Below are 26048 nucleotides of genomic sequence, written 5' to 3' on the forward strand. Positions count from 1 at the left end.
CTGTTGACAATCTGAGTGAGATTGTAGGTAATTGCACAGTATTTTGAGTTGATCAGAGCTAGATGTTAGCCGGTCCTGATTCAAATCACCCATCAGGACAAACTCAGAATTGTCATTCTGTGATAACAATTTGAAAATACAATCCAACAAGATACAACAATATTTAAAGATGAGCCAAGGTTTAGGTTCAAAGACAGATATTCAAATTGCTTAGCTTGTCTATTACGTATACAGCAACACCACCAACGTTAGATTTGCGATCTGTATGAAAAACATTGTTACCATTTATGACAATATTTTTGTCTGTAATAGATTTTTTGAGCCATGTTTCAGAAAGCATAAATACATCAGGGTCAGCAGTTTTTATCCATACATTCACAAGCTTCGGCAGAAGACTTCTTACCTTCATATGCAAAAAATTCAGGCCACTCTGACTACTTAATTCAGCAGCGGGAAGAATGTCAGGACCTGGGTTAGATTGCACATTTCCAGACAATACAAGCAGCAAGATAACGGCAAGTTTAGACCGGGGGTTACAGCATTTGGATTTATAGACAGCACTTCAACGAAAATCACCAGAGTTTTTAACGCCACATATTTCAGGAGATGTGTAAAGTCCAGAGGCATGGTTAAGTACCAAGAGAACAGTCCTTACATGTAAGCGCAATAGTCCGATTTCTCCCATATTGTTTGGGTGAAATGTGCATAGTTCTCACGTGCATTTCTGGAGCAAGAGTGTGGTTTCTCACAAAACTCGAGGGAGAAACAGTCATATATTTCCTCATTCACAGAGCAACGGGCTCTAAATGTATCGCCAACATTGTAAAATCCAAGGGGAGACAACAGAAGAATGAACAACAGCAACATGTTTGTTTATTGCCCTAAGAGTCACTAATCAAATAGTCCAACCGCAGATCAATAAAAAGTCAGCAATGTATGCGTATGATGTAGGTGAGCAAAGCTCCGGGAGAGAGAGAGAGTGGCGAGGGCACCTGTACCGGAATGGGAGAGACAGACCAAGGCAGGCGAGGAGCAGGCAAGCCGGCAGAGAGATCAGTTCTCTGGCCAACAGAGCACATGGATCGCACTGTATCGATGTGAAATGGAACCAGTCCAGCGTTGGCTGGAATGAAGGTCTATAATAGCCTCAACAGCTGAACTGATGAAACAAGCCCAGCGCATCTAGTTTCTTCAGAGCGCAGATACGGACCTCCGGCTTCCACCACACAGCACAGCAAGGCAGGAGGGAACCCCTGTAGCTTGGCAGAACACAGGTGAAGAACCTGCCCATCAAGGAGTATCCAAGGCTAGTCAGCCCAGCGCGTCTAGACCAGTGGTTCCCAACCTTTTTCGGTTACTGTACCACCAAGTGAATTTTGCTCTGCCCAGAGTACCTCTGAAGTACCCCCTCGTGTACATTTGACCATTAGGCCTATGGTCTTATGAGTCTTCTCAAGTACCCTGAGTGGACAGATCAAGTACCCTCAGAGGTCCTATTACCCCTGGTTGGGAACCATTGTTCGAGACTGTCTGTCACAGCACAGATATGTCTTCTCATGGTTTTAGGGAGGGCACCAGGCCGAAACTGTCTCCTCGTGTAGAAGCAGCATACTAGGGTGTTAACACGATCTTTGCTGCAACGCACACAGGTGAAAATCGGCCGTATGTGGTTGATGTGATGGTAGAACGTTGTAGTGGATAGTGTGTGTCTGAATCACAGCTCCTTCTCACCGTCACTGTGTGGTTTACTCACAATTTTAGCGCTTTGATTTTTTTGCGTTCAGTGTTGTTCAATGACAAATCTCACAGCCTATGACGGTTTTGCTAATAAACACTTGTAACACTTTTAAACAAACAAGCATAGAGACACACAACACGCTCAGCTGCCGCCATCTTGAACGAGAGTATACACAATTGATAATACTGTCATCCATCAGACTTTTGTCAATTTCATCTTGTCTTTAGGCTAATATTTAATACATGTGTGAAATGAGTTTAGATATAGTTATGGTGTAGGTTCTATGGACCATCATCAGCTGCGCAGGCTGACTGGTGGTGAATGAGGGGGAAAAGAAATGAAGTCGCCCCCCCCGCAAAACAATTATAACACTGCTTATAACACACATTCTGTTTGTGATAGTGAAATTCTAACAACAAGCATGTGTTCAATAGACGTATTTAGGAAAGGTCAAGGACGGAGGGCCGCATGACTTTAAAAATGGCAGAGATATTTCAATTTGAAATTCATATGCAGTCATAATGACTTACTTGGCGTGTCTAGTGTTACATTTCAAGGCGTTATAGCACTGAACTTCAGCAGTACGGAATGAATTGAGCCCTTTGGCACACAGGTTGGAGGTTATTTGAAATATCAATATTAATTTAATGAAACTATTGGAAAACCTTTATTGGATGGTCGAATATGCAGCATCTTGTTGCCCGGCTCCATGGCTTGCATGTTAATAACTGTTACGCAGGGGGGTTCCTAGTGAAATCTATAAGTAAAAGGTATCCACAGCCTTACTTAGAGACAAGGGCCCTTCAACACAACCAGTCATGTGGCTCTGGTGTGACACTTTACTGCTGGGTACGATCAATACAGAGACAATGTGCATGCTAGGACATATGTACGCACACACAAGCACTCACCCGCACACACACGTACACACAGACAAACAAATGCATACACACAGGCATGCACTTATACTCAAACACGCCTGCGGAGAGGGATGGACACAAGCACACACACATGTATGTCCAAATACATGCATGGACGCACAAGTATGCATTCATGCATGTCCACACACGCACGCACGCACTCGCGCACACACACACACACACACACACACACACACACACACACACACACACACACACACACACACACACACACACACACACACACACACACACACACACACACACACACACACACACACACAGAGACACACAGACACACAGACACACACACACTGCATATACAATCAGAGACAGACATCACACACACACACCTAGGGTATTGTGGAGAGATAAAACACTGGAGAGAGTTTTGTTCTCCTATCTGTGATTATTCTTCTTTCACTCAAAGCAAGATTATATTTTTAATAGTCCATCTTTCATATTCCTTGAGGTGAGATGACAGCAGGGATATAGATGTCTAATAGTGTGTGTGTGTGTGTGTGTGTGTGTGTGTGTGTGTGTGTGTGTGTGTGTGTGTGTGTGTGTGTGTGTGTGTGTGTGTGTGTGTGTGTGTGTGTGTGTGTGTGTGTGTGTGTGTGTGTGTGCGCGTGTGTGGCGTGTGTGTTTTGAAAGTGGGCCTGACCATAAAAGAGTAGCCGTAATGAACACAAGTCTTTCAGATATGTTTTGATTCCCTCCATGTATTTCAAATGTTTGACATATAATTCTAAATGTAATATCAATCTTAAAGGACCCGAACAATGAAAATCATATTTTTCATCAAATTGGATGATATTTGCATGAAACTCGTTCAAAGTAGGGTACCCAAGTATGAACAATGACTGTAGCTGATACATTGATAAAGTTTAATTTGTCCCCTCCCCCTGTGTCAATCACTTGGATTCAGGAGGCAGTCATTACCAAGGATTTGCTTCCAGCTTTATGCAATGTCACATAAAGCCAGAAATGTAATACACCAATGGTAGTGTCATTTCATCTTAACTAATTTAAATATGTATCACCTTAAAACTGTCATCACATGTGCACCTATGCCTTGCTTTGGCTTTGGTGTGAACGTTAGCTAGCAAGCTACTTACCAGCATGCCGGAAACAGCACACTGTGTTCTGACTGGATGCCATAGTGTCAAATGAACCGTACACTATTTTCCGACAGATGAAGACATCCTGACAGCAGTGACGGCTTTTCATTCGGGGTGTACAGGCTGCACTGAAAATGATGATCATGTCAAGCGTGTGCCGTGCACATTTCGAGCAAAGTTGCTTTATCAATTGAGGAGAACATTTGATGGGTCTTGCCAGGAAGCTAAACTTGCATCATACTTGGCATTGGATTTTGCAAGCACTGACCATAACGTAGGTATCAGAGTCTGACACAGTAGCCGACATTTTGGCGGGATTGGGAGGCTAACGTTAGATAATGCAACTGTGGCTATGGCTGCTTTGACTGGTGAATGGTATATTTTCTGGAACACACTTGATAGTCACTATACAGTTTTTGTTCTTTCATCCCTAAGCCCTCTACATTGAGTCTTAGAACTGCCAACATAAATATTATTATTTCACTTTCCACCTCATTACACCAAGCTGTAATGATAGACCAAGCTATAATTAGAAAATTCAACATCTACTCTGTCTGCACAGCTTTCCAGGCAACCACTGCAGCAGGAATGCTGTGATACAAAATCAGCTTTCCCAAGGCAAAGAATGGGGGATATGCTGTGAAGACAGACCCAACATTGCTATTCATTGCATCAGTCGAGCATTTCAGTCACACACAAAAACACAAAAAGTACACAACCAAGTATTGCATATTTCAAATTGAGTACCTCAAAAACATCAGAAAACACATTGTAGAATGAATAGATCACTTCAACATCGATTTGATAGCATCGTAACAGAACTGTAAATAAAAGGACATTAAATTCACTACCCATTTATAACAAATATTTACTTTTTCAAAAACATTATAGGCTAGACAGGCTCATGAATCCAGCGCCGTACGTGGGGAAGCTATGCGAGCTGTCCATCCCAGGACTGTCCATCCCAGGACTGTCCATCCCAGGACTGTCCATCCCAGGACTGTCCATCCCAGGACTGTCCATCCCAGGACCCCGATCTGCGCAGTGTGAGAGGCCTGACAAGGAGGAAGTCAATCTAGATGTTTCTCCTCAATGGGTCCTGCACACTGTGGTACCTGTATTAGGCTTATGGATCTAATACATTTTTTAATGTCAAATTATACCTCTTATTTCTCAGTGTGATCATGTTGATCAGCGCTTGCCTAATACATGTCTGATCAATACATACAATTCAGAAGATATTATCATTTATAATGCTAATGCAGAGGCAACAATACATTTTCCGGTATACTTATTTTATACTGTTTTCATGTACATTCCCTTATGTCTAAGCTTCGAAGGTGACTCAGGCTTCACTAATTATTGTGAATAAGTGAACTGTATTCTGTAATTAGTTACAAAACAATAGAAATTCCATTTGTCTGAGATCCAAAAGTCCATGATCAGCTCTGTTGACCATCAAAGCATTTTGCAGAGAAAATGGGTTGAGGCATACTATTTAAGCTTGGACTGATAAGTGTCCCATTCTTTACCTTGTCTAATACCATGGCATTTTTGAATACTCGTATCTGATTGGCTTGAATGGCATTCTAGAGCATTTTAAAAGGGATACTCAACTCAGGGCTCTATGCATCTTTGAAAAATGATGCAACTCTGTGGAAGGTCTGTTCCCCTCCGCTAGGGTTATAATCTTACTATTTCGACGGTTAAGTTTAGGCATTCATTCTGAATGGTTAAGGTAAGGGTTAAGGTTTAGGATAGGGTTCAAACATTAAGTTTAGACATTCATTCTGAATGGTTAAGGTAAGGGTTAAGGTTTAGGATAGGGTTCAAACATTAAGTTTAGACATTCATTCTGAATGGTTAAGGTAAGGGTTAAGGTTTGGGATAGGGTTCAAACATTAAGTTTAGACATTCATTCTGAATGGTTAAGGTAAGGGTTAAGGTTTGGGATAGGGTTCAAACAATCCAAATAAAAATGACTGCCTAGCACTGGGATTGAACACGCAATCCTCGGAGCCAGAGCTCGCGGTTTACGGAACAAAAATTAAAACAACCCTCTGAGCCATAGCTTGCGGCTTACGCCTATTTGCGATCCCCATCCACAACTCCCTAGGAAGCCTCAACCCTACTTGATGGTAATAGCGCTCACAGATGCCCCTAGTGGCCGGTTTTGGACCTTGACGAACGTCGTACATCGCCTTGGATCACGGGTGATCTGGCTGAAATGAATAGAGTGCAGTTTGAAACACATCCATATTACCCAGAACAGGTGTCTATGACTAGTGATGAGGTACAATAATATAGGATGAATTCATATTCACATGATAACCCTTCTCACTATTGAAAGGTCATGTTATTGTTCAGTTGCAGGTTCCTCTGTAGTTATCGCCTGTTGCCTTTTCCATCTAATTTTCCCTCTTATCTTTCCTAATCAGAGAGGCTTCTGGTAAACTGTAATCATTTAATGGGATGACATTGACATGACTCATTGATTATGTGTTTGTCTGCTAGAGAGTAGACGGGAATCCTCTGGGAGATAGAGAGGGAAAGGCAGGTTTTTGACGCTTGGCTGATTTCAATATCATCATTAAAACACCATGTCCTTTTTCCTTTGTGTGGGTGAATTTTATTAACGGTGAAATTACAAAACCGGTAGACTTATTTCACCAGGGTAAAGGAGAGTATATAAATACGAGGACTAGTGAAAAGCATTTTGTCGAGGTGTGTGTGAGTTCTTTGATAGACAGACTGTTTCATGTTACTAAGAAAGAACTGGAGAGTCTATGGTGTCATTGTTTCTGTTGCTATGTTCTCCAATCACCGTGTTCCGGTGGTAAAATGGATTCAAACGACTGTGTCTGGGAGTCAGGTTCTCTAACAGTAGGTTGTTCAGTCAACCTATTATGAACTTGACCCAGTGTTTTTCTACAGAACAGTGATATATTTTCATCTAGATATTGTGACGTGGTGAGGTTGGGCCCAGGTGCAGAGAAGAGACCAGACGAGGAATCACTGGTTAAGGATGAACATAGTACTTTACTAAGAAACGGTAGCCGCAGGATCACAGTACACTTGAAAAAAAGAACCAACACTAAGTCTCGAAAACTCCCTCGGTTAACAACCACACACAGTAAACAATTCAAACTTCTGCAATGGACAACAGAAAGCACACTGCTTTTAGCAGGAAAATCATAATGAGTAAATAGGACACACCTGCGTGTCGTTAATGAATCTAGAACGGTCTCTGCCGCCCTCTGCTGACAGGTGATAGATAGATATGTGCCTTATTTGCTAAAAAGTTTATCATACCAAATTACTGTGACCTTACAAATGATTCTGCCACAAGAGCTACCGTATGTACCCCTCGATCAAATAGGAGTGTAATGACTAGGAATTCTAGGTTGAAATATTCCTCTTGGTCTCTTCTCCTGTAATGGCATTTCACCCTTCATCTCTCTCCCCTGTCTGTTTGTACCTTGTGTGGCCCAAGCAGCTGTGGGAAGAATTGGGTCAATCCTGTCCCCATGTGTGCCCCCCACACTCCCTAACAAACACACACAGACATACACAGACACACTTAAAACACAAATTGTGCTCATGTGCTCACATATTAGTCATGCATTTACACACAGACACGTTTACCTACAATTACACTCTGATGCACTCACACATTAGAGCCTAAACGTGCACACTCAAATACAAATTCTGCTTTCATCACCAGAGCTGACATATAAACCCTTACACTTGTGACATTGTGTCATACTTATGATGAAGGTGTGACTACAAACTAGTGACATTGACGACGTCAACAGACCGGCTGTCAACAAAGCACAGATACACACCAACCTGGACTCAGGGGCAGATAAAACATCTGGGCCACTCAAATTAGTAATAATATGTTAAGTTTGCTATGCTATGTATTAATTTTCATGTGATATATTACAAATTACAATTGGTATGATATATTACGAATCGTAATTTGTGCAATATGTTACGAATTTGCAATAGCTATGATATGTAACGAAATACAATTTGTTGTGGCCAACGTTAGCTAGGCGGCTAGGTGGCTAAATCATTAGGGTTAAGGTTAGGGTTAAGGTTAGAGTTGAGGTTAAGATTAGGGTTAGGAGAAAGGTTAGCTAACATGCTAAGTAGTTGCAAAGTAACTCAAAAGTAGTAATTAGTTGCAAAGGTGCTAATTAGCTAAAGTTGTCTGTGATGAGATTCGAACACACAACCTTTGGGTTGCCAGACATTCACGTTATACCCTGACCAACCACCCACCCTGACCACCCACCCTGACCAACCAACCACCCTGACCAACCACCCCTGCTTTTGTTTTTACTTTAAGTAACGTTCTGTCTTATGTAACCATAGCAAACATAACCATAGCAAACATAACATTTCATACTAAATGGAATGTCCCGGATTTACATTTACTATGTTAGGTCTAGTCCATGAGACTAGCCTGTACACACTCACATACAGTACAAACACACACCTAAACACTGCACAGACAGTACAAACACACACCTAAACACTGCAGACAGTACAGCACGCATTTAAAAATCTCACCCGTATTCACAATCACATTTCGCATGAAGAAATTCAGACACAAGCACACACACACACACACACACACACACACACACACACACACACACACACACACACACACACACACACACACACACACACACACACACACACACACAGTCAGTGCAATAATCAAGCAGAGGTGTGTAGGGGTGAGAGTCATTAGCGGGAGCTAATCTTTAGTCTAGCTAGGAAGAGTTATTATAGTGTCACATACTGCTTTCCCAGATGCTCCTGCTGTAAATACCAATCAGCTCTCTGCTTTACACCTGAGCTGCTGTTTACTGGGCTTTGTTTGCAGCACGATTATCGCTGTTTGCTCTTTGTAGTTCCAATTGAGTTTTTGCTTTATCCAGGCAATTTTTTTGTCTTGCATGTCAGCTGGTGTGTGTTTGTGTATGTGTGTGTGTAAGCGTGTGAATGTGTGTCTTGTTTTCCCTTGTCTGTGTGCCAGTTCACAAGCCTGTGTAGTACAAGAGGATGAGAGGGACTAGAAATAATCTCAGAGGGCCTGTGGACTGTAGCGATGACAGTGTAGACCCCTGTCACCATAACAACAATCTGTCAATCTTCCAACTGTGTAATCGTATGATAGTTACGATGCTGTTTTGATGAGGTGATCAGTATCCTCTGACATGGGTATTCTTGGCTGGGCATTCTGATTACATGGGATTTTTGCTCTTTTAAAAAGCATGAAATACCCCAGGCATATCTCTGCTCTATTCTCCTTAGTGTCCCTATATTATTGACTTGCGTATCAAATAGCTTAGAGTTCAGCCAGCACACCAGGGTTAGGAGTGGTTGGAAAGAGACCAGGATTTTAAAAAATGTAGAAAAAAATACCTTTACGCTATGGTTGATGGTTAATGGTGATTTCAGCTTGAACTGACATCCTCAGCATTTACAGTGAATGTGATCTCGTGAATGTTGGGGAAATTGCTTTTAAATGTATATTGCTGTGTGCAGGGTGTTAATCTGTGTTGGATTGAATCCTAGCCTGAGTTCTCCTTTTACAAAACCTACATGTCTGTACAAATGGACTGTGACTTGGGCATTTGTGCCATTTGAAAGCAGCTGTGGCATGTTGTATAAGGGCAGACTGGGCTGGCTTTTAAGGGGATTGTGATTGCTGGGATTTAGACTCTGGCAGAGTGGGCTTTGGCTAGCAGGCCTCTATTGGCTGTTAGATCTGTGTGTGTGTGTCATACTGCATGTCCAGCCAACAGTGTGGCATGCATGAATACACAGCTGAATAGCTTCTTCTCTCCTCAGTTAACCTAGCATCCTTCCTTATTCATTTAACTTGACCAAATCATGTTCATCTACCAGTTACTCGAACCTTCCCAACCCTCCTCAGTAAGGTGTCAAACACGTTAATTCATTGTTTAATTGTGTTTTGTTAATATATTAAAAACATAGTTAGCACAGGGCTAGTAGTGAAGCTGCTGTCTCTGTGCCATTGGTGGGTGTAACATGGAGGTGTACCAGGTGACTGTCTAAATGTAGATCTCTGTCTACCTTTACAATAACCAAATAGGATTATGATCCACATATGCCTTTTTACTTTCAGCACAACAGTTTTTCTAATGTAGTCATCATGGCATGTGTAGTTTCAGTATACAGCCACGGGACAGTGGAATTAATGTATGCTATTGCTCCTTTTCAGGGTAGTGTGTGATGTAACAAGTCCACTTCAATCTGAAAAATAAGCCACGCTTAATAGCACATGTATAAAAACACACGCATTACGGCAATTGTTCTGCCAATACGGTGGCACAATCAAACTTTTGGTGCCTGCAACTGTTGAAGCATCAAAACTCATGAGATGTGTTTTTTTGTTGTTGCTTTTCTCCAGGTTGCGATGCTTGGTGAAACAGTTGGAACGAGGAGAGGCGTCCGTCGTCGACCTCAAGAAGAACTTGGAGTATGCAGCCTCAGTCCTGGAGTCTGTGTACATTGAGGAGACACGGTATGGATATCTTATCATTGGCACGACTGTCCAGTAGATTGGTCAACGCCACGATACACATTACATACAGTATCTGACATATTCTGTGTGAGCCGAGTTATTTCTCAAAAGGTTCTGTCCTATTGAACGTTATGTTCTCTCTCTCTCCATCTCTCTCTTGCCCTCCTGCTCTTTCTCTCTCCCTTGTGGAAAAACCACATGAATGTTACATGTGATCTTAGGTGAAATGAATGTCAAAAAGTGACAACATGTAAAAGCAACAAGTGATAACATGAAACTACAGATATGAAAACATGATCTGATGTGAAGTACATGTGACAACATGAGGACCCACATTTTCAACAAGTGATACCATGAAACTACACAGTTGAACATTTTCACATGTACAACTTCAAGTTGGATTTTCACATGTGAATGTTTTTCATGTGAAAGGTGAAAGGCTAATTCAATTTTCACATGAAGCTTTTTCACATGAAAATTAAATTCCACATGTGAGATTTAGGTTTTCACAAATGAAAATTATAATTTTCACACATGAAATATTTAAAACATGTTATTCCCCTCACATGCGAAACATGTTAACATGAGAACTCTAATTTAAAAGATGTGAAAATGCGATTTCACATGTGAAACATATCACGTGTTTTTTTGGATAAGAAGTGATGAAATGGTATGGGGGTTTTAAGGTAGGTGGTGAAATAGTGTAAACATCTTTAATCGATATGATTACACTTGACATGATCACTTAGTGCTGACCTTTCAATATGACCCCACCTGGGATTTGAACTCACAATCTCTGGATTTGGGGTACACTGATCTTTCTGATGCCCCACAAAGTTTTCATTTTCAGAAGTCTCCTACAGATTCATGACCTATAATACATCTCTGCACTGCTAATTCAGTTAATCGGTTTATTCTCTCATCATTGATTTCATTGACTTATTCCATCAATTTGTATTTTTGACCAAAGTGTTGAAATACAGGGGAAATTAGTTATTGACACCGACATGGTGACATAGCAGGAAGATCGGAATGCCATGAACCAAAAGGTTGTAAGTTCAAATCCCAGATGAGGACATGTTGAATAATAATTACAGTATAAATAAACATGAACAATGTTATCATGTTATATGTAAGTTGAAAACACTGTGACGTTCCAGGGACATCATAATGAATGATGATTTTTTTTATGCAGGGCATCACCTGGGAAATATCATGTGAAAAATATCCACGTGAAGTTTCATTTGAAAATCATCACACGTGAAGTGTTCCAAAACCATTGTTTCACATGATTTAACATGTGAAAGGTTATGTGATCACGTGAAAATCCACGTGAAACGTAAGGTCTCAATCTCTCTCTCGCTCTCTCTCTCTCTCTCTCTCTGTATTCCCCTCTCTCTCTCCCTCCTCTGTCTACACATATTTGTTAGAGAGAAAAAGAGCAGAATTGGGTTTTAATGAAGAACTTATCAAGTGCCCGAAACAAAGTAGTTATTTTAACTTGATTGAAACATTATTGATGAGAAGAGATAGGCCCTGCTGTGTGTGTGTGTGTGTGTGTGTGTGTGCGTGTGCGTGTGCGTTCATGCGTGTATTTGGTCATACGTGTGTGTGCGTGTGTCCGTCCCTCTCCGCAGGCGATTGGTGGACACGGAGGATGAGCTCAGTGACATCCAGTCGGACTCTGTGCCGTCAGAGGTTCGTGATTGGCTGGCCTCCACCTTCACGCGTCAGATGGGTCTGATGCTGCGCCGGACCGAAGAGAAACCACGCTTCCGCAGCATCGTACACGCAGTGCAGGCTGGGATATTTGTTGAGAGGTTAGTTTGTTATCCAATGTCCTCCGAACATGTAGCATGTTTACTAAACTTGGAGATCAGCACTGACAGTAACACACTCTCAGTGTATTTGTGAAGAGGTCGATTATCCTACCAATACACGAGATCTCCAAAAGTCGTCAAACATCTCATTCCAAAATCATAGGCAATAATATAGAATTGGTACACACTTTGCTGCTGTAACATTCTCCACTCTTCTGGGAAGACTTTCCACTAGATGTTGGAACATTACTGCAGGGGCTTCCATTCAGCCACAAGAGCATTAGTGAGATCGGGCACTGATGTTGGGTGATTAGGCCTGTCTCGCAGTCGGTGTTCCAATTCATCCCAAAGGTGTTCGATGGGGTTGAGGTCAGGGCTCTATGCAGGCTAGTCAAGTTCTTCCACACTGATCTCGACACACCATTTCAGTATGGAACTCGCTTTGTGCATGGGGGCAATGTTATGCTAAAACAGGAAAGTTTGTTGCCACATAGCTTGTAAGTTTGTATGCTGTAGCTTTAATATTTCCCTTCACTGGAACTAAGGGGCCTAGCCTGAATCATGGAAAATAGCCTCAGACCAATATTCCTCATCAACCAAACTTTACAGTTGGTACTATGCATTCGGACAGGTAGTGTTCTCCTGGCATCCGCCAAACCCAGATTCATCCATCAGACTGCCAGATGGTGAAGCATGATTCATCCCTCTAGAGAACGTGTTTCCACTGCTCCAGAGTCCAAAGGCGGAGAGCTTTACACCACTCCAGCCGATGCTTAGCATTGCGCACGGTGATCTTAGGCTTGTATGCACCTGCTCGGTCATGGAAACCCATTTCATGCAGCTCTAGAAGAACAGTTCTTGTGCTTACGTTGCTTACAGAAGTAGTAGTGTGGAACTCGGTATTGAGTGAATTTTTACGTGCTTACGCGCTTCAGTGATCCCGTTCTGTGAGCTTGTGTGGCCTTACACTTCGTGGCTCAACCTTTATTACTCCCAGATGTTTCCACTTCACAATAACAGCACTTACAGTTGCCCGGGGCAGCTCTAGCAGGGCAAATACTTGACAAACTGACTTGTTCTAACTTCCTTACTACTTCTAACTTCCTTCATACTGGACACAGCGACATACAAATGGTATCCACAAGTTCATCTGCCTCTGGGGAAGTAGATTAAGAGCCTTGTTTTCAACATCCTGATGTATCCCTTTAATGGATGGGAGTACCATATTTTGGCCAACTGTCAATGGAGCCATCAAAGTATTTTCAAAGTAATTTTGTCCTGTAGAGAATGCCTTATCATAAAGAACCATACATGAAAGTGTCTGCATCCAGCATTCAGCAATCTCTGCCCAAGTCCTGGGTGGGTGTATTTGATAGCATACAGTATGTATCAGTTTCACAGTAGAAGGGTAAACCCCAGCCTAGATGATAAGAATTGGGAAGGTCACCCTTCACATCCCTGTTGTGAGGTATTTCCCCCAGAACCATCCTCCCCGTACCCTTGAAATGCTAATACCACAAGCCATCTCCCCACGTCCACCTCCACCAATCAGTGGTCCTTGGCTCTCTGGGTGTCCTAACATTGTGTGTGTGTGTGTGTGTGTGTGTGTGTGTGTGTGTGTGTGTGTGTGTGTGTGTGTGTGTGTGTGTGTGTGTGTGTGTGTGTGTGTGTGTGTGTGTGTGTGTGTGTGTGTGTGTGTGTGTGTGTGTGTGTGTGTGTGTGTGTGTGTGTGCGTGCGTGCGTGCGTGCGTGTGTTATCTCTCCCTGACAGGATGTACCGCCGGACGTCCAACATGGTGGGATTAAGCTATCCGCCCAGCGTGATCACGGTGCTCAAGGTATTAAGAACTGCGTCCTGGCACGGACGGCGATAGGCCAACAATGCGGGGTGAAGTCTGAGATAGTCCAACGGGGTGGAGGGGAGAGAGGGTCAGGTCTGGGATGTACACCAGGGTGGAGGGGAGAGAGGGTCAGGTCTGGGATGTACACCAGGGTGGAGGGGAGAGAGGGTCAGGTCTGGGATGTACACCAGGGTGGAGGGGAGAGAGGGTCAGGTCTGGGATGTACACCGGGGTGGAGGGGAGAGAGGGTCAGGTCTGGGATGTACACCGGGGTGGAGGGGAGAGAGGGTCAGGTCTGGGATGTACACCGGGGTGGAGGGGAGAGAGGGTCAGGTCTGGGATGTACACCGGGGTGGAGGGGAGAGAGGGTCAGGTCTGGGATGTACACCGGGGTGGAGGGGAGAGAGGGTCAGGTCTGAGATAGTCCAACGGGGTGGAGGGGAGAGAGGGTCAGGTCTGCGATGTACACCGGGGTGGAGGGGAGAGAGGGTCAGGTCTGGGATGTACACCGGGGTGGAGGGGAGAGAGGGTCAGGTCTGGGATGTACACCGGGGTGGAGGGGAGAGAGGGTCAGGTCTGGGATGTACACCGGGGTGGAGGGGAGAGAGGGTCAGGTCTGGGATGTACACCGAGGTGGAGGGGAGAGAGGGTCAGGTCTGGGATGTACACCGGGGTGGAGGGGAGAGAGGGTCAGGTCTGGGATGTACACCGGGGTGGAGGGGAGAGAGGGTCAGGTCTGGGATGTACACCGAGGTGGAGGGGAGAGAGGGTCAGGTCTGGGATGTACACCGGGGTGGAGGGGAGAGAGGGTCAGGTCTGCGATGTACACCAGGGTGGAGGGGAGAGAGGGTCAGGTCTGGGATGTACACCGAGGTGGAGGGGAGAGAGGGTCAGGTCTGGGATGTACACCGAGGTGGAGGGGAGAGAGGGTCAGGTCTGGGATGTACACCGGGGTGGAGGGGAGAGAGGGTCAGGTCTGGGATGTACACCGGGGTGGAGGGGAGAGAGGGTCAGGTCTGGGATGTACACCGGGGTGGAGGGGAGAGAGGGTCAGGTCTGGGATGTACACCGAGGTGGAGGGGAGAGAGGGTCAGGTCTGGGATGTACACCGAGGTGGAGGGGAGAGAGGGTCAGGTCTGGGATGTACACCGGGGTGGAGGGGAGAGAGGGTCAGGTCTGCGATGTACACCGGGCAACTAAGATAAAACCGTACATCATTCACAACTTCACCCTATTTCATACACAGTATATGATGGAATAGATATGTGTAGAATCACAGTACATACAGGTCATTTCAAGTCATTCTCTTCCGATGCCAGAACACACGGGGGTAAAAGCTGCATTTGACAAAAATACAATTTATTTTTACTATTGAATGGCTGTCCTGTAATGAGTAATCATTTGTGTCCTGGTTACTGAAAACAGGACCTATTCCCATGCAAAATAACACAAGGTATTAATACACTGCTGATCTTATAGAAGGGATTTTCATGTAATGTGACGTTGTTATTGCTGTGTAATAGTGGCGTAGTGTGCCATGTTTTCATGCCTCATGACGTAATGACTCTTCATCTGCAGAGAGAGATGACCGAATTAGAGTTTTGTTTGATCTGTTTAATCTGATGTGAAGATAAAGTAGATCTCTCTCTTTCTCTGCTATCGTCACACGCACACACACACACACACACACACACACACACACACACACACACACACACACACACACACACACACACACACACACACACACACACACACACACACACACACACACACACACACACACACGCTCCCGTGGGGTTTGGGTTCAACACCTCGTTCCTACCCCATCAGTAAGATGAACTAAACTGTCTCATGACATGCACTGTTTCTATTTCATAACTATACAATACTGTACAACAACCGTTAACCTAAACCTTGAGAGGTCGGAATCCATACCAAACCAGGAAAAGCCTGTAGAATGAAAACCAGGACTCTGTGTCATAAACATACTGGACCAGCCCTGCACAGTTTAGACCAATGTACTGAAAGCATGGTGGATTGACACACACCCCAAAAAATGTATCTGTTATACTAATCAGTGGGAAACAGCCGGGCCCCCCTCCCACAATGGGCCAGCCTGGTTTTCTGAAAGAGTGAGCTGAGGTCACACAAACTCACATTCAAAGTCAAATGTGGCATCAGCAAAAATACCTGCTCAGACTCTGTCATCAGACAGTCAAGATCATGGATCGTTCAAAAAAATATGAAAGGGTGCCTATAAACTTAGAAAGAGCAAAGTCTACATTGTCACCTCATTCAAACAGTCCTATTTTTTGGGTGGCTAAAACTATGATTTGGTGCATTATCTTCATGATTCTTGTAATGAAAGTTTCTGCCCTGCCCCTGTGCCTGCGCCCTCCCATGCGCTCGAGAGAAAGATGTGTTCTGATCATATAACAATTCAAAATGCAATTGACGGAAAAACACAGCTTTGGGAGCTTCGTCCCCTTGTCCCTGCTGGAGAGAGGAAGGTCTCAGCTTCCTGTAGGCATTTTCTTTTCCTCAACACTCAATATTCAGCTCAATAGCAACTATGTATTTTACAACCAAGATATTTGATATGGCTTTGAGATATGGAGTGCCGTGCCAACAACTGCAATGTTTCTTGTTTGGAAATAACATTTACTGTTGGATCAATACATGGGTATAAAATACAATTACATCTGTAGTCCTATTTTAACAGACTTGGAAGCGCGTGCAGTGATGTGGGCTTGTGTGGATAAAATGCCAGGACCAAACTCTTGTCCTAGCCCGCCCCTGGCTGGCAACAATCCTTACCGATGATGTGATATCATCATGCCTCACCTTATGAATCCTTCACTGGCTGGCTTGACTGTTATTAGATTTCTTCCAGCTATCTCACAGAGCTATTTTCTTCAGATTCTACTCTAAAACTGCAAAATAACACAGTGTTGAAATGAAAAGCTCTTTTGGCTACTTACCTGGCTGGTTCCTTCTTTATTCAGCCTGCTGTCCTGACCTGTCATTGGTTGATTCACACAGAGACTGGACAACTTGGCTTAGTCATCTTTGAGCCCACTTTCTTCTCTCTCTCTCTCTCTCTCTCTCTCTCTCTCTCTCTCTCTCTCTCTCTCTCTCTCTCTCTCTCGCTCTCTCTCTTTCTCCCTCTGCCCTTCTCGCTCGCTCCAGACCATCTCTCTTTCTCTCTCCATCTCCATCTCTCTCTTTCAGTATGCCTGCAGGCTGTGTAAGCCAGTGGCGGGAGACAGAGATGGAGAGCAGGCAAAAACTTCCAATTTAAAGATTTAAATCTTTAATGTGTTGTAATTCAAATGGTCCCTGTACCAGACATGCCAGAAGAACTCCACAGAACTTTGTTGGAAAGAGAGAGAGAGGGAGGGATTGAGGGAGGGAGAGAGAATGGGGAGTGATGGAAAGAGAGGGAGTGAGAGGCAATGGGGGACAGAAGGAGAGAGAGAGAGAGAATGGGGAGTGATGGAGAGAGAAAGGGGGAGTAAGGTAGAGAGAGAGAATAATCGTAGTAATAACTCACCTTTAGCTGTACATGGGGATTCTGTTCTTGTTCGTTATTACTGAGGTTCATGTTATGACTGCTAACAACCCCTGGCTTTAAATTCATGTAACATACTGTATCATCAAACAAACTAGAAATAATGTCTGATGTAAGGACATGCCTACTTACCTCTGAGACTTAATGTCCTTTCATTTACACTATGCTTTTCAAATGGCCATGCAGGCTTTCAATAAGGTACATTTATTGTGAAATAACACTTGAATATAGCAATATAAAGGAAAATAACATGTATGAGATGCACACCATTTTCATTTTTACAAGACACTCCCTCCCTGCTCCTCCTCAATGATTTGCTTTACAGACACATTCAGATCTGATATAGTCTTTCAATACTTGTTCTGACAATGACTCCCTCTCGCAGCACGTGGACATGTGGTCTTTTGACGTGTTTGCCCTGAATGACGCGAGTGGGGACCACGCGCTGAAATTCATATTCTACGAGCTGCTCACAAGATATGACCTCATCAATCGCTTCAAGGTAAGCTGATCAGAACTGGACTGCATCTCATTCTCTCCCACTCCCTTATCTACCCCCCCCTGTGGGCATTGATGTGTGACGTTCTATTAAGTCGATTTTAATTCCATTGTATCAGAAGGTCTCAGAGGTTGTACGACTATCTGGACCTGCATCACAAGGATATCAAAGTCTGTGTTGATAAATGCATAGCAACAAATACCCATTTAACAATTTTTGCTCAGGGGGAAGGGAATCAATTGCTTCAATAGAGATGTTCTCTCCTCCTCCCCTTCATTTTGACTGATTGGAAAATACTTGGTGAAAACACTATGGTTGAAGCTCATCATTAGGCTGGTCAACTATTTCAGATCGCTACAATGAAGGACAGGAGGCGATGAGAGGAAGTAACTTTTTAGCTGAGAAAAGCCAATCTGTGTAAGAGCCAGAATGAGAGATTTCCCTCGGGTCACTGGCTGAGCTCTGTTGTTTTCATTTGTTGTTCAGATCCCTATCTCTGCCCTGGTGTCCTTTGTGGAAGCCTTGGAGGTGGGCTACAGCAAACATAAGAATCCCTACCATAACTTGATGCATGCTGCAGACGTCACTCAGACAGTACACTATCTATTATTGAAGACAGGCATGGTGGTAAGAGACATTTTATTTTCATTTGTGTGTCTGCTTGCTTTACATGCGTGTGCGTGCATGTGTGTGTGCGTGTGCCTCCTAAGGTGTGTGTATCCACAGGAGGGTACTTGCAGTATTCTTGTTTGATTAAGTCTGACCCACACTCTATCAGTTGTATTTATGACGCCATGGAGGAAGTCAGTCAGCAGCCACCCTCCTGCCTGCAGGCCATGTCGTAGAGTCAGTCAGCAGCCACCCTCCTGCCTGCAGGCCATGTCGTAGAGTCAGTCAGTCAGCAGCCACCCTCCTGCCTGCAGGCCATGTCGTAGAGTCAGTCAGCAGCTACCCTCCTGCCTTCAGGCCATGTCGTAGAGTCAGTCAGTCAGCAGCTACCCTCCTGCCTTCAGGCCATGTCGTAGAGGCAGTCAGTCAGCAGCTACCCTCCTGCCTTCAGGCCATATCGTAAAGGCAGTCAGTCAGCAGCCACCCTCCTGCTTGCAGGCCATGTCGTAGAGTCAGTCAGCAGCTACCCTCCTGCCTTCAGGCCATATCGTAAAGGCAGTCAGTCAGCAGCTACCCTCCTGCCTGCAGGCCATGTCGTAGAGTCAGTCAGTCAGCAGCTACCCTCCTGCCTGCAGGCCATGTCGTAGAGTCAGTCAGTCAGCAGCTACCCTCCTGCCTGCAGGCCATGTCGTAGAGTCAGTCAGTCAGCAGCTACCCTCCTGCCTGCAGGCCATGTCGTAGAGTCAGTCAGTCAGCAGCTACCCTCCTGCCTGCAGGCCATGTCGTAGAGTCAGTCAGTCAGCAGCTACCCTCCTGCCTGCAGGCCATGTCGTAGAGTCAGTCAGTCAGCAGCTACCCTCCTGCCTGCAGGCCATGTCGTAGAGTCAGTCAGTCAGCAGCTACCCTCCTGCCTTCAGGCCATATCGTAAAGGCAGTCAGTCAGCAGCTACCCTCCTGCCTGCAGGTCATGTCGTAGAGTCAGTCAGCAGCTACCCTCCTGACTTCAGGCCATATCGTAAAGGCAGTCAGTCAGCAGCCACCCTCCTGCCTGCAGGCCATGACAGTAGCGGTGCGTGGGTAAAATCACTGGGGAAGCCAAGCCAGGAAAGAAAAGCCATATTACAACCTACTGTATGTGTTGTGATAATTGCATTGTTTGCTCTATAACCTGTTAGTTCATGTCCCTTGCTACTGTGATATATAGGCCTAAGGCCGAGACAATAAGACAACACAATAAATTCAACCACACCTTTGTTTCATTACAAAACCGGAGAGCAACCTGTCCGGTGAAGCATGGTCAATTAAGTTAATACAGCATGATCAATCAAATTAATACAGCATGATCAATCAAATTAATACAGCATGATCAATCAAATTAATACAGCATGATCAATCAAATTAATACAGCATGATCAATCAAATTAATACAGCATGATCAATCAAGTTAATACAGCATGGTCAATCAAGTTAATACAGCATGGTCAATCAAGTTAATACAGCATGATCAATCAAGTTAATACAGCATGATCAATCAAATTAATACAGCATGATCAATCAAGTTAATACAGTATGGTCAATCAAGTTAATACAGCATGGTCAATCAAGTTAATACAGCATGGTTAATCAAGTTAATACAGCATGGTCAATCAAGTTAATAGAGCATGGTCAATCAAGTTAATACAGCATGGTCAATCAAGTTAATACCACATGGTCAATCAAGTTAATACAGCATGGTCAATCAAGTTAATACAGCATGGACAATCAAGTTAATCTTTCCAAAATGTTCGGACTACTAAACAACTATTGATTTAAAACACTGGAGAGTCACTGCAAGTCGCAAAGAAAATAGGAGCTGCATCCTCTATTCCAGTACCATTTCAACTTCAACATCTCAACGTAATTTAATGAGCTATGTTTAGTCTAATGCAGTGACAACTAAATGATTCCCCCCCAAAATTCTACGTAATCTAAATATCTTATGACTGTCCATAGCACTGATTTCTGTGTGTGTGTGTGTGTGTGTGTGTGTGTGTGTGTGTGTGTGTGTGTGTGTGTGTGTGTGTGTGTGTGTGTGTGTGTGTGTGTGTGTGTGTGTGTGTGTTGACATATTGACTTGTAGAGAAGCTCCAATGCCATCCTCCTCTCTTTCATGTTGCTAAAGCGGTCTATGACTCTGTCATACAGTGCACGCTTTTAGTTTTTGTTGTCCTGAATCAATCAAATCAGATGTATTTATAAGGTCATTTTTACATCAGCAGATGTCACAAAGTGCATATACAGAAACACAGCCTAAACCCCCAAACAGCAGGCAATGCAGATGTAGAAGCACAGTGGCTGGGAACAACTCCTTAGAAAGGCAGGAACCTAGGAAGAAACCTAGAGAGGAACCAGGCTCTGAGGGGTGGCCAGTCCTCCTCCTGCTGTTCCGGATGGAGATTATAAGGGTACATGGCCCTTAAGGCCAGATCGTTGGCTAATTGGCTAAAATGCTTACTCACCAGCCTAGCTTCCTTTCATGGGTAACAATTAGCCAGCTAGTTACTAGCCTACATCTAGCTAAATATTGAACTTCCATCCTCTCAGGCCAGAGGCACAATGTATGAATTTATGGCTGGATCAGAATTGGCACTATAATTATTGACCAGTATGGAGAATTCAGTAAATCCCTCCCCCATGGACCCCCACTCCCCACCACTACCACCATCCACTCTGACCTCATCCTGATCTCTCTCTCTCCTCTCTTTTACTCGCCTATCTCTTTTTCTCTCTCATCCCCACCTCTGCCGTCTCTCTCTTTAAATGCTCTCCCTCTACCTACTCTCCCTCTCAAGTGAAATAGATAATATACAAAGGTGAAATAAACTATAAAAATGAACAGTAAACATTACACTCATAAAAGTTCCAAAATAATAGAGGCATTTCAAATGTCATATTATGGCTATATACAGTGTTGTAATAATATGCAAATAGTTCAAATACAAAAGGGAAAATAAATAAACATAAATATCAGTTGTATTTACAATGGTGGATGTTCTTCACTGGTTTCCTTTTTTCTTGTTGCAACAAGTCAAAAATAATGCTGCTGTGATTGCGCACTGTGGTATTTCACCCAATAGATATAAGAGTTTATGAAAATTGGAATTGTTTTTGAAATCTTTGTGGGTCTGTGTAATCTGAGGGAAATACGTGTCTCTAATATGGTCATATATTTGCCAGGAGGTTAGGAAGTGCATCTCTGTTTTCACTTGAGAGCCTACGGCGGCCTCTCTCAATAGCAAGGCTATGGTTACTGAATCTGTACATAGTCAAAGCTTTCCTTAATTTTGGGTCAGTCACAGTGGTCAGGTATTCTGCCACTGTGTCCTCTCTGTTTAGTGCCAAAAAGCATTCCAGTTTGCTCTGTTGTTTTGTTAATTATTTCCAATTTGTCAAAAAATTATATTTGCTCATGATTTGGTTGGATCTAATTGTGTTGCTGTCCTGGGGCTCTGTGGTGTCTGTTTGTGTTTGCGAAGAGAGCCCCAGGACCAGCTTGCTTAGGGGGCTCTTCTCCAGGTTGATTTCTCTGTAGGTGATGGCTTTGTTATGGAAGGTTATGGATTTTGATAATTAGCGGGTACTGGCCAAATTCTGCTCTGCATGCATTATTTTGTGTTTTACATAGTACACTGAGGATATTTTTGCAGAATTCTGCATGCAGTCTCAATTTGGTGTAAGTCCTATTTTGTGAATTCTTGGTTGGTGAGCGGACTCCAGATCTCACAACAATAAAGGGCAATTGGTTCTATAACTGATTCAAGTATTTTTAGCCAGATCCTAATAGGTGTGTCAAATTGTATGTTCCTTTTGATGGCCCTTCTTGCCTTGTCTCCCAGATTGTTCACAGCTTTGTGGAAGTTACCTGTGGCGCTGATGTTTAGGCTCAAGCTGCATCCCTGTCTCACCCCATGTCCCCGTGGAAAGAAATGTGTTTGTTGTTTGCCAATTTGAACCGCACACTTGTTGTTTGTGTCCATGTATTTTTATAATGTCCTATGTTTTTTCCCAACACTGCTTTTCATTCATTTATATAGCAGAACCTCATGCCAAATTGAGTTTTAAAAAAACATTTGAAATCAACAAAGCATGAGAAGACTTTGCCTTTGTTTTGGTTTGTTTGTTTGTTAATTAGGGTGTGCAGGGTGAAAACGTGGTCTGTCATACGGTAATTTGGTAAAAATCCAATTTGACATTTGCTCAGTACATTGTTTTCACTGAGGAAATGTAAGAGTCTGCTGTTAATGGTAATGCAGAGGATTTTTACTAAGTTTGCTGTTGACACATATGCCACGGTAGTTATTGGGGTCAAATTTGTCTCTACTTTAGTGGATTGGGTTGATCTGTCCTTGGTTCCAAATATTGGGGAAGATGCCAGAGCTGAGGATGATGTTAAAAAGTTGAAGTATAGCCAATTGGAATTTGTGTCTGCATATTTTATCATTTAATTTAGGATACCATCAACACCACAGGCCTTTTTGGGTTGTAGGGTTTGTATTTTGTCCTGTAGTTAATTTAATGTAATTGTAGTATCCAGTGGGATCTGGTAGACTTTAATAGTTGATTATAAGATTTGAATTTGATCATGTATATGTTTTTCCTGTTTGTTCTTTGTTATAGGGCCAAAAAGATTGGATATTTGGTTTATCCATATATCTCCATTTTGGATAATAACTCTTTGTGTTGTTGTTTGTTTAGTGTGTTCCAAATTTCTCCGAAGTGGGTACATTCTATGGATTCTTCAATTACATTGAGCTGATTTCTGGCATGCTGTTACTTCTTTTTTGAAGTGTATTTCTGCATTGTTTTTTGTGATTCACCATAGTGAAGGCGAAGGCTCAGGTTTTCTGGGTCTCTATGTTTTTGGTTGGATCGATTTCTCAATTTGTTTCTTAGGTTTTTGCATCAAACCATTTGTCATTGTTGTTTATTTTCTTAGGTTATCTGCTTTTTAAATTTGATAGGGAAGCTGAGAGGCAAATATACTGCGAAGTTTACACCTTTACTATTACAGTGAAACGTTTTGTCAAGGAAGTTGTTGCTTTCTCTCTCCCCGCCTCGCTCTCTCTCTGACCTCATGATATGCTCCCCACTGAGACTTCATTGATCCTGGTCCTGAGTTAATCTCTCCTGACTGTTGGGTATTCATTTCTGTCACCTCCCTGCTACCCGGTCATTAACCACCCAGTGATATGTAACTGTTTCATGGTCTTTCGGATGATTCATGATTCATCCACATGATGTGTGGATGTATGAATGATGATGTGTGGGGCAAGGGTTATGATCCGTGAAAGATGTCATAGTCACCCTTGTAGCGGTTGGATTCCCATTGGGGAGGCAGGGTAGCCTAGTGGTTAGAGCGTTGGACTAGTAACCGGAAGGTTGCAAGTTCAAACCCCTGAGCTGACAAGGTACAAATCTGTTGTTCTGCCCCTGAACAGGCAGTTAACCCACTGTTCCTAGTCTGTCATTGAAAATAAGGATTTGTCCTTAACTGACTTGACTAGCTAAATAAATAAAATTGGTTTGATTCCAAATGTGCCGCTTACACATTGCCCCATTGGATCCTCATTGGTCCAATCAATGTGCCCACTCAGGGGTGGCATAGATTTTGTCCCAAATGGTGCCCTATTCCTTACATACTGTCATGCAATACTTTTAACCAGAGCCCTATGTGCCCTTGTAAAATGTAATGCACTACAAAGGGAATAGGGTGTCATTTGGGAAGGAGCCATAGCCTGGCTAGGTGCCCGAAATGACAGCTTGGTTTTTGGAGCTCTCTCTATGACACCTTTAAATCCACAGGAAAGCCTGTAAAACTGTCAGCAGGGTTTATGAGGTGCTGGAATCATCACTGTTATCAAAATGTGGATGCAGCACATTCATAATAACCATAAAGCCGCTGTCTCTGTCATAAACTCATTTCAAATTGCCAACAAATGCCGTAAAATAAACTTTTACTGCATAGAGCCTGCATATTAAGGCATGAAATCATGTAAAAGCAAGTGTAAGTTAATAAAGCTATGAAGGACAGTGTAAGAAGAGAAGAGTAATTGTAGTTTACAAAAAGGATAAAGGGGCAATCAGCAGTTGCTACATCATTTTTTACTTTTAATAAATACTTATTGATTATTGAAGATTATAACCTAAAAATGTACCCCGTCAAAATCCAAAATCGAAGTTTGTTTTACTCCAATGTTTGTTAGCAAAGTAAATGTAAACAAACACTATATAGCCTCAAAGCATGGTTAACATTAGAACCGCTGTGCCTCAGAGGGACCCCCCTGCTGAGTGTAATTAATACATTTCATATATGCTATCCTTCAAATAATAATTTGGTTGGGTTCATGAAGGTGTTAGGTAGCATTATAATGCATTTCTTTCCCCAATTCAAATAACAAAATAGCATTTTCATTAGTCTATGTTACTGTAAAATAAAATAAAAACACAAAAATGAAACTGTTCAATACATAGTATTTGTGGAGTGCCTTTGTGACAACTATGAAACAGAAACCATACGTGTTGGAACATGGTAACAGTTTATTTTTTATGTATACTGTATGTATTTATTTTTACAAAATACCCCAACCACAAAGACCCATGCTAGGTCAGCAGAATGCGTGGTCAAATGATGAAAACAGAAGCCTAAACATCATCATAAGGGTCAAGTGTCCTTGATAAATAGTTCAAATCAGCCCAAATGATATTATAATGAACATAAGTTTCGATATGACAGCTTGTGCTTAAATGGTCTGTGTTTTCACGCAATGGCATGAGTTGGATTACATTTAGCGGTTATCCCTTGTCCTAACAGTCAACACAAATCTTTGCCACTTTCACTTTCTTGACACAATTCAAACAAACACATCGCTTGTAGGTGACACGGGTGTCTTGGTTTCTGTTCTTTTTTGCATCTTGGCGCTCATATATCTCTCATGTAGCCCGTATGCTAGACTCATGTTGAAGTGTGTGTTGATAACAGCTAAATAAAGCATGTTGTAAAACGCCGCAACAGGCCAGGGTGCCATCTGATCCAAAACATCCCCACCTACTTATGAAACAAAATAGAGTAGACAACATTCTGATTATTTTCCCATTGGGAAAACGACATGTGTTATACAGAAGAGCATAATGCATTGCATAAGTTTATCTACAGCATATTGGCCGAAGGCGATGCATATTATGTAATATTGCCATACCTTTGGTTGTAGTGCAAAATATGATCCATTTTCTCTTTATAGTGTCCCTGTCGATGGCAATTGTCGGATGCATGGTGATCCCGACAGAAACAGTCTTCCTTGCTTTGCATTGGTATAGTGTGA

The 26048-nt window shown here is 43.0% G+C and overlaps 1 protein-coding gene across 3 annotated transcripts in view; it reads left to right on the top strand.

Moving 5' to 3' along the window:
* The window catches only part of pde1ca (phosphodiesterase 1C, calmodulin-dependent a), a 183024-nt gene that overhangs the window by 127000 nt on the left and 29976 nt on the right, over positions 1-26048 (top strand). For all 3 annotated transcript variants that reach the window (XM_064949150.1, XM_064949151.1, XM_064949152.1), the window contains 5 exons: positions 10234-10347; positions 11985-12167; positions 13939-14005; positions 17968-18084; positions 18568-18708. In XM_064949150.1, coding sequence (XP_064805222.1) covers positions 10234-10347; positions 11985-12167; positions 13939-14005; positions 17968-18084; positions 18568-18708 — 622 coding nt within the window. The remainder of the gene's footprint in view (positions 1-10233; positions 10348-11984; positions 12168-13938; positions 14006-17967; positions 18085-18567; positions 18709-26048) is intronic.

This window comes from Oncorhynchus masou, chromosome 30 (genome assembly GCF_036934945.1).
Source record: "Oncorhynchus masou masou isolate Uvic2021 chromosome 30, UVic_Omas_1.1, whole genome shotgun sequence".
NCBI classification, from domain to species: Eukaryota; Metazoa; Chordata; class Actinopteri; order Salmoniformes; family Salmonidae; genus Oncorhynchus; species Oncorhynchus masou.